The sequence below is a fragment of the Tupaia chinensis genome, unplaced genomic scaffold, assembly GCF_000334495.1.
Source record: "Tupaia chinensis unplaced genomic scaffold, TupChi_1.0 Scaffold000523_1, whole genome shotgun sequence".
Classification (NCBI taxonomy): Eukaryota; Metazoa; Chordata; class Mammalia; order Scandentia; family Tupaiidae; genus Tupaia; species Tupaia belangeri.
In genome coordinates this window covers 46,628-55,902 of record NW_006160036.1, presented here as the reverse complement: position 1 = coordinate 55,902, position 9,275 = coordinate 46,628, and the positions used below count along the sequence as shown (strand labels likewise).

The following is a 9,275-nucleotide window of genomic DNA, read 5'->3' as shown; positions in this document are numbered from 1 at the left end:
GCCCGCCTGCGCTCAGGAGTCGGCCCGGGGGACGCCGCGAAGGACCGCCTGGGAAGAAGGACTACGCCCCCCACAATGCACCGCGCCAGAAGCCGCTCACTTCCGGAGCGGGGGCGTGTTTATTCCGGCTGCTTTTCAAGGCAGCCCTAGTAGAACAGATTCTTCCCTTCACCTGGCTAGTCACTTGCGGCCTCAGAGTTGTACTCGGATGGAACGCTATCGCCTGCACTGCTCTTCACAAGGACTCAGAATCCTGATGGAGAAGGGAGGCGCGCCTCAGCGGTGCGCAAGCGCAATGGATGTATATCCATTGAGACTACAAGTCCCATGATGCCTCGGGATGCTGAACTTGGAGGCTGCGGCTGGGAGCGCCGCCTAAGGAAAAGGTGGGGTTACTGCAGACCGGGGATCCTTGGAAGTAGCGTTGCCTTGCCGCCCCAATGACTGGCGCCCGGAGTCGACGGCATTCCGGGGGGGGGGGAGGGGGTAGGAAATCTGGATTCCGCCCCTGCAGGAACTTCTGGAGCCCCTTTTTCTGCATTGGGGACCTTCTCCCGACTGGGCCGCCCACTGCTTTGATTCACTTAGTGACCTTAAATCACGTCACCAATAGGTGCTTACTGTATACCCAGCACAGTGCAGGGAGCGGCGGAGAGAGATGAGTCTGATTTTGGGTAATACTTGTGAGTGTTTGTGAATAGATGTTTAATCACAGAAACCCTTCAAAGGAACGAACAGGCCAATGAAGAAAATGAGGGGACGAGGTCCAGGAAGAAAGAAACGACGAAAAGCCTGGGTAGGGAGTAGCAACTGGTTCTTCTCAGAGCCAGCCAAGAGGGCCTTAGGCGGGAAAGAGCCAAGCCCTTAAAGGGCTGGGAAGAAGGCCACCAGGGTAGCAAAACTTGCAACTGGGAGACTGAAGGGGTTTAGATTCAAGGATTTGCATTATAAGGAGACACCTCCCCATCCTATGACTTCTTTGGAGTAAAACTTCTTAAAGGAACAGAAAGGTAGTGCAAAAGCAAGGAAAAGCCCTGGACCAAATAAATAATTATTATTTTTAAAATTATTTTATTTAGCTTTATTTATTCATTCATTCATTTTAATTTGACCAGAGATGGGTCCAGCAGTTGGTGTAATGGTTATGTCGCTGGATTCCCATGTAGTCAACCACGGTTGGAGTGAGTCAGGGACCCAGTGGCTTAAACTCACATCGGACACGTGCTCAGGTTCCCAAAGATCCTGAAAGGAGAAAGGAGGGGAAGGTTTGAGGTGTGGCCATTCCCTCTGGGCAGTGATTTCTTGCTTTCTGTCTCTCAGTCTCTCTGTGTTTTTCTGGTAAGCGCACGCCCCCTATAGCAAAAACATCTCAAAACAAACAAACAAACAAAACACCTAAAAAAAATATATGGTGAGGCAGGGAACATGATGGACTTCCACAAGGTTGACAGCTATTCCAGTCCCAGACCTAGCTGCTTGAAAATCACTCCAACTGCGTGTGGGCTCATACCCAAAAATCCTAGGAAGAAAATGGAGAAGGAATTACTGTGGGGCCCTCCTCCAGCAGACACATAACTAGAATGGATGGCTTTCTCCCCACCTCTGCTATCCTGCTTGCCCTTTATCTTGTTACCTCTAGAGAAAGGCAAGAACTTCATCGCATGTCTCCCTGCTTACAATCTTGCTTCCCCTACAATCTGTTCTTCATGTGGCTACCAAAGAAATCTGCTTAAATCCCTCCAGTGGCTTGTTATTCCATTTAGAATAATGTCCAGATTCTTTCCCAAAGCCTACAAAACCTCACATAGTGTAGGACTCTCTAACTCCTCTCTTTCTCACTTCATCCAAGAGTGTTTTTGTTTTTGTTTAGGTTTTTGCTATAGGACGTGTGCACTCTTAAGAGAGAGTCAGAGAGAGGGAAAGTGAGAAATCACCTCCCAAGGGAGATGGCCATGCCACAGTCCCTTCTCCTCCAATCTCCTCCTGGGATTTTGGTCATGCACGCACACACACCTGGTGTGATTTTCTTTCTTTCTTTTTATTTTTTTTTAAGAATTATTTAGGGTGGGAACCAGCAGTTAGTGTAAATGGCTATGTCGCTGGACTCCCACGTAGTCAACCGCGGTTTGTGTCCCGAACCCGGTGGCTTAAAACTCACGCTGGGTGCATGTGCGTGCATGCCCAGGATCCTGAGAGGAGAATGGAGGAGAGGGGATTGCGGCGTGACCATCCCCCCTAGGGGGTGATTTCTCACTTTCTGTCTCTCTGTCTCTCTCTGTCTGTCTGGTGAGCACACGCGCCCTATAGCGAAAACCTCTCAAAAAAAAAAAAAAAGAATTATTTAGGGGACCAGCAGGTGGCATGGTAGTTAAGGTGCTGGTCACTCCCACATGGCCTATCACTGTTCGAGTCCCAGACCTGGTGGCTTGTTTTCTCACTTTCTCTCTCTCTCTCTCTCTCTCATCCTTCTCTGGTCAAACTGAAATAAATGAATGAACAAATAAAATTGAATAAATAATTGCCAGTCAACTGTGACCTGACCCAAAGAGATGAAGAGCTAGGGACTAGTTAGGGGCATTTGGGACTGACTGGGCTAGGGCTGTAGTAAGGTACTGAGCTCCTGTGCCAGGACCCGATGAGCTGTAGTCAGGAGCATGAATCAGCACCAGAAATGGGGATAAGGCTGGCTCGGGCCAAGGGACCTGCTGACCAACCCCTGCCAGTCCTGTCCTGCCCGATAGCTGGCTGACACTGGGCTGCAGCCTGGGCCAGACCCTCAGTCTCCCTGGAGGGGCCAGCCCAGAGCACAGCAGGCTCTGGTGGCAGGCAGAGGGCCTGCCTGGAGGGCATAGTGGTGTAGGCAGGGGAGCAGCACATGCAGAAGGAAAGCGTAGAGTTGGGCGAGTGCAGGTGGTTTGCAGAGGAAGAACAGGTTCCAGATGGACAGTAAGAGAGAGGTCTGGGGGCCGGCAGGTGGCATGGTGGTTAAGGGTGCTGGACTCTCACATAGCCTACCACAGTATGAGGCTCAGACCTGGTGGCTTGCTTTCTCACTTTCTCTCTCTCACTCTGTCCCTCTCTGATCAATTGAGATTTTGATTTTTTTTGGAGAGGTTTTTGCTATAGGGCACATGAGCTTGCCAGAAAGACAGAGAGACAGAAAGTGAGAAATCTCCCCCCAGGGGGGACGGCAATGCTGCAACAATCTCTTTTCCTCCACTCTCCTCTCGGGATCGTGGGCACGCACGCACACACGCCCAGCGTGAGTTTAAGCCACCTAGTCTGGGACACAAACCATGGTTGACTACGTGGGAGTCCAGCGACATAGCCATTACGCTAACTGCTGGTCCCCCTGAAGTAAGTTTTATGCTTCCATATCCATGACTTGAACTGTGGTAGACTATGTGGGAGCCCATTGACATAACCATTACACATTTGGTCCCTAACTTAATTTTTTTAATAGGTTTTTGTCATAGGGCATGTGCACTCCAGAGTTAGAAAGAGACAGAGAAAGGAAAAGTGAGAAATCCCCCAGAGGGGGATGACCCACCATAATCCATTCTCCTCCATACTCTATGTGCCCAGCATGATTTTCCAGTCACCAGGCCTGGGACTCAAAGTGTATTGGACCCTGTGGGAGCCCAATGCTTTTACCACCATGCCACCTGCTGGCCCCCTGGCAGGTTTTTTGAGAGACAAAATTCATAGTGATGTTGCACATGTTGGAGACACAACACCTATGCTGGATCACAAACAGCTCGCTAGACTTGAAGCCTGGGATCTGGTCTCTTGGTAGATACAGACCTTAGCTAGAGTCATCTTTGCTGATGCATATCTGACTTGGTCACATATAGGATAAAATTTTTTTTCTTGGGGCTGGCAGGTGGCCTGGTAGTTAAGGGCACTGAACTCCCACATGGTCAACTGAGTCCTGGACCTGGCAGCTTGCTTTCTCTCTATATATAGATATAGATATAGATAGATATAGATATAGATAGATATAGATATGTATCTCACCCACGCGTGCATTCTGTCCATCTCTGGTCAAATAAAAATAAATAAATAAAGCTAAATAAAAAGAATTATTTTTTAAAAATTATTTTTCTTTGTGCAAATGTCCCTCCCTATCTTTGGAGAGGGAGACAGGTATGAGAGCTACTGTAATAATCCCACTGCTATTTATTTAGCCTCATTTACTATGTGTCAGATCCTGAGTTAAGTATTAAATTATTTTTTTAAATATTTTTTCTTTAACTTTATTTATTATTATTACTATTTTAATTTGACTAGAGAGAGAGGGAAACGTGAGAAAGCTAGTCGCTGGTGGGGATGCGAACCACAGTTGGCCATGTGGGAATCCAACACCCTCAACCACGCCACCTACCGGCGCCAGTATGAAATTATTGAATCAGTATCAGCTCCTTGTTAATTGGGTATCATCCTTAATTTACAAATCAGAAAACCAAAACTTGGTCTGGTCGCATACATTTCTCCAGGCTCAATCCCATGCAATAAGATCCCTATAAAGCAGTGGGTTTCCAGCCACTGCGGTACACGCCCCACGCGGCTGTAGGGCGAGAACTACAATTCCCGTGGGGCTGTGCGGCAGTATCGCGAGAGTTACCTTAAAGACGGCGGCGGGAAAAAGGCGTTTGTGGCAGCCCAGGCGTTTTGGAAGGTCTGCAGCAGGCGCGATGGCCGACATCAACAGCCCAGACAGCGAGCCTACAACGCGCACGCTACTGCGACGCGTGCTGGATACCGCGACCCCGCGGCGACCCCGGAGTGCAAGGTGAGAGGGAGCAGGGTCTGGACTGGATCCGGCGCCTATGGAGAGGGAAACTGAGTCTCGGAGAAGGGCAGAACCAAGGGCTCCGAGAACTGGCTCCACTTCCTCAGCCCCGGGCTCGGGTCAGCTGTTTGTGCCCCACCCCCCGGGCCCGGGCAGCCCGGCCGCGGGGCAGCGCTACCGGCCTGTGTCTGCGTCTTTGGGCGTCGGCTTCCCGAAGAACGAGTGCTCGGAATCTGATCCTCTGCTCTGTTCTGTAGGCTCCTTCCCCGCACACCATTTCAGGGCGTGTCCAGGCAAGGGTCGGGGCAGTGGGGAGCTCATGGTACTGAGAGTGCGAAAGTTTATATCTGCCAGGCCAGGACAGTTCCTTTAAGTAATACGAAGCCCTTCATTGTGGGATCGAGACCTACGGGTGATGAGACAGCTGCTGTGAACCTTTATGACTCTGGCATATGAGAACGTTTGGGCCGGAAAGACCGACTTGGGGTGACCCAAATACCGTTGCTATCAGAACCTGACAAGCACTTAAAAGTTTTAAAATACTGGGAACCAGCAGTTAGCGTAATGGCTATGTCGCTGGACTCCCACGTAGTCGACCGCGGTTCGCGTCCCAGACCTGGTGGCTTAAAACTCAACGCGAGGGGCGTGTGCGAGCGTGCCCAAGATCCCGAGAGGAGAATGGAGAAGGGATTGCGGTGTGACCATCCCCCCTGGGGGGTGATTTCTCACTTTCTGTCTCTATGTCTCTCTCTGTCTGTCTGGCGAGCGCACGTGTCCTATAGCGAAAAACCTCTCCAAAAAAAAAAGTTTTAAAATACTTAAGTACCCTTTCTGGATTGTTTTGTTGTAGTTTTTAGTTTGCCATATGGTGCATTCGATCCCCGAGAGGGGATTTGGGGCCAGTGTGTTTCTTAAGAAACCAATCTGGGAATGGAATCAATGAGCTATGTGCCCTCCAGCCCCTTTAAACCACCTCATCACCTGGCTGGCCTTGTATTATTATTTTTTCCTTCAAGAATTATTTATTTTCCTTTATATTTTATTATTTCATGTTGCTGAATTCCCATGTAGTCCACCGTGGTTCGACTCCTGGACCTGGTGGCTTAAACTCACGCTGGGTGTATGTGCATGTGTGCCTAAGATCCCAAGAGGAGAGTGGCGGTCCCTAGAGAAGTTTTTGCTACAGGGTGCGTGTGCTAGCCAGAAAGACAGAGAGAAAGTGAGAAATCACCCCTGAGGGGGACGGCCAACTGCAGTTTGAATTCTGGACCTGGCAGCTTGAAACTCACAGCAGTGAGAGTCCAGTGTCTGAACCACTATGCTACCTTCTGGTCCCTGGACTATTATTATTATTATTGTTAATTTAATTTTTTTTTTAGAGGTTTTTGCCATCGGATGTGTGCACTCACTGGAGAGAAGAGAGAGACAGAAACAGTGAGAGGGAAAGTGAGAAATCACCCCTCAGGGGGATAGCCACAATGCAGTCCCTTCTTTATTCTCTTCCTCGGATCTTAGGCACGACTGTACACGCACCCAGTGTGATTTTGAGGCCACCAGGTTTGGGATTTAAACTGGGGTCAGTCATGTGGGAGTCCAGCAAAATAACCACTATGCCCCTCTGCTGGCCCCTGGATTATTATATTTTTAAAAAATAAGTATTTATTCATTTCATTCCTTTTGTTGTTATTTTTAAATTTGATCAGAGAGAGAGAGAAAGGGAAAACAAGAAAGGTTCAGGACTAGAATCACGATCGGCCATGTGAGAATCCAGCACCTTTAACCACCATGCCACTTGCCGGCCCCTGGATTAATTATTTTTAATGTCTGGAATGGATACTCTTCTAACTGTTCCTCTTGTCTGTATGGTTAACTTCTGCTTGTCCTCTATAATTTTTTTTTGAATAATTATTTAATTTTATTTAGTCTTCTTTAATTTGACCAGAAAGAGAGAGAGAGAGCAAGTTGTCAGGTCTGGGACTCAAACCATGGTCAGCCATGTGAGAGTCCAGTACCTTAGCCACCATGTCACCTGCCAGTCCCTGTCTTATATAATTTGGCTGAAGTCACCTTTGTCACCTTCCTCAGCCCCTCTCTGACTGAGCTAATCATAGCCTCTCTTTCTTCTTATGTTTCAGAGCTTCCCTTCATCCATATCCCTTTTGACACAGGGCTGAGAACAGAGGGTATGGGAAACAAGTTGCTTCTGGGACCCTGGCCCCGAGAATAGAGGGCTTAGAACCCAAGCTCCCTGCTGAAGGCATGTCTGTATCCTCTAGCTCCCCTTCCCACATAATTCTCAGAGCTGTTGGTCTTTACACAGTGCCCGTAGAACCCTGTATGAAAAGGTGCCCTCCAGGAATCTGAGAAGCCAAACAAAGACACCTGTTCGACAGTGCACCCATGAAGCCAGGGTAAGTACACAACTTTCTGACACTACAGGGCCCTGGCTGAGCTTCAGAGGGCCCAGAGGTCTCCCTCTACTCTGGATCCCACCCTGAGGGAACCTCAAGACTAACTGCGTGGTATTTTTGCCAATAGCCTGTTGGCAAATTGGCCCGTGTTCAAGCCAGTGGGCACTTGGAGGAACAGACACCCCGAACTCTGCTAAAGAACATCCTCCTATCTGGTGAGTGTGAGCAACACCATTCTGTCCCATGGTATCCCTCATTCCGGGCAGCCTGCCCTGTCAGCCCCACCTTCTCCTTGGTGTATCTACAGCCCCTGAATCTGCCACCTTGATGCCAGAGTCCATGGTGAAGCCAGTGCCAGCACCGCAGGTGGTCCAGCCCTCTAGAAGGGAAAGCAGTCGGGGCAGGTGCATGGTGAACTCTCCTTGGTTTGGTCTATTGGGCAGCTCTGGTCAGGGAGCCTCCTGGGGCCTACAAAACCAGAATTGGGCTTCTTGGCCTGTCTGAGAGAAATTCTGTCCCTGTAGCCTGGAGCTGCGACTTCCTGAACTTGAGCCCTCCACAACCCTGGCTCCAGGTGTGCTGGCCCCTGGCAAGAGGAAACAGAGGCTGAGATTGTCGATGTTCCAGCAGGAAGTGGACCAGGGACTGCCTCCCTCCCAAGGTGAGGCCTTAGACACCACATGTTGCTACTGTCTCCCTGTCTCTAGGGAGGTCTGGGTAACACGGTTTCTTTTTACATCCTCTTGTTGATCACTGACAGAGCCTCCAGGGACTGCTGATGCCTCGTCCGTCACCAGGTACATGGGGGCTTGTAGAGTGGGGTCCCAACTGAGATGCAATCTGGCCGTTCTTCTCCCAGCCAGATCTATTCTCACAGCATGCTGGCTTCATTCTAAGACCTGAGAATCCTGGGGCAGGTGGCGGAATCCTTTGGGGAAACAGCCTCAGATACTAACTCTCCTGTGTGCCTCCTCCCTCCCACCAGCTCCCTCAACTTGACCTTTGCCACACCCCTTCAGCCACAGTCAGTACGGAGGCCTGGTTTGTCCCGCAGACCGCTCACCCGCCGAGCTGTAGACGTGGGTGCCTTTATGCAAGATCTGCACAATAGCTCCTTGGCCTTGGCTCCATCAGGTAAGGTTGTAAGTTCCCCCTTTTGGTCTCTGGGATCAGTGAGGTCAACCACAGTGAGGGAATCTGACCAGCAGGTCTATAAGGAGTTTCTGGTTTCTTTAATTATGTCTTTTTTTCTTTCAAAGAATTGTTTATTTGATTTATTATTATTATTTTAACTTGCTATAGTTATCAGAGAGAGAGAAAGGGAAAGTAAGAAGGCAAGCCACCAGGTCCTAGACTTGTACAACAGTTGACCATGTGGGAGTCAACTGCATAAAATGAGATTTTTATAATTTTGCTGTAGGATACATGAGAGAGAGAGAGACCAGGGTGAAGGGAATGAGAAAACACCCCCCATAGGGGGTGGCCACACCTCACTTTCTTCTCCTAGTTTTTCCTCAGAATTTGGGGCATGCATGGACAAAGGCTTAGGTGTTTTTCAGACCTCCAGGTCTGGGACTTGAACCACATTGTTAGCCTTGTAACAGCTAGCCACCTTAACTATCACACTGCAGCTGGCCTGAGGGGTTTCTACAAAGTGTTTCCTACCTTGGTGGGGCCCAGTCTTAGTTCCTCAGTATCCCTCAGGACCCCCATATCCTTGAGGAACTTCAGGGCTGAAGGTAGGAAAGTGTAGGGGGTGTGGGAGCTAGAACTTGTTAGAAAGTTGAAAGGAGCTAGGTTTCAGACTCAGGGACTCAGATTCTTTTTTTGTTGTTGTTGTTGTTTTTAATGATTTATTTAATTTTATTTATTCATTCATTTATTTTCATTTGACCAGAGAGAAAAAGGGAAAGCCACCAGTTCCGAGACTCAAACCCTGGTCAGCCATGTGGGAGTGTCCAGCGCTTTAACCACCACGCCACCTGCAACCCCAAGGGGCTCAGATTCTTTTTTCTTTTTCTTTTTTTTTTTTTAGAGGTTTTTCGCTATAGGGCATGTGCGCTCGCCAGACA

At 49.1% G+C, this 9,275-nt stretch overlaps 1 protein-coding gene across 1 annotated transcript in view; it reads left to right on the top strand.

Annotated features, from left to right (window-relative positions):
• The first annotated feature begins 4,608 nt into the window (after positions 1 to 4,608).
• The window catches only part of CENPT (centromere protein T), an 8,986-nt gene continuing 4,319 nt past the window's right edge, over positions 4,609 to 9,275 (top strand). Inside the window, exons 1-7 of the mRNA XM_006156870.3 lie at positions 4,609 to 4,792; positions 7,113 to 7,203; positions 7,331 to 7,418; positions 7,511 to 7,607; positions 7,728 to 7,864; positions 7,964 to 8,000; positions 8,189 to 8,337. Coding sequence (XP_006156932.1) covers positions 4,695 to 4,792; positions 7,113 to 7,203; positions 7,331 to 7,418; positions 7,511 to 7,607; positions 7,728 to 7,864; positions 7,964 to 8,000; positions 8,189 to 8,337 — 697 coding nt within the window. The 5' untranslated portion in view covers positions 4,609 to 4,694. The remainder of the gene's footprint in view (positions 4,793 to 7,112; positions 7,204 to 7,330; positions 7,419 to 7,510; positions 7,608 to 7,727; positions 7,865 to 7,963; positions 8,001 to 8,188; positions 8,338 to 9,275) is intronic.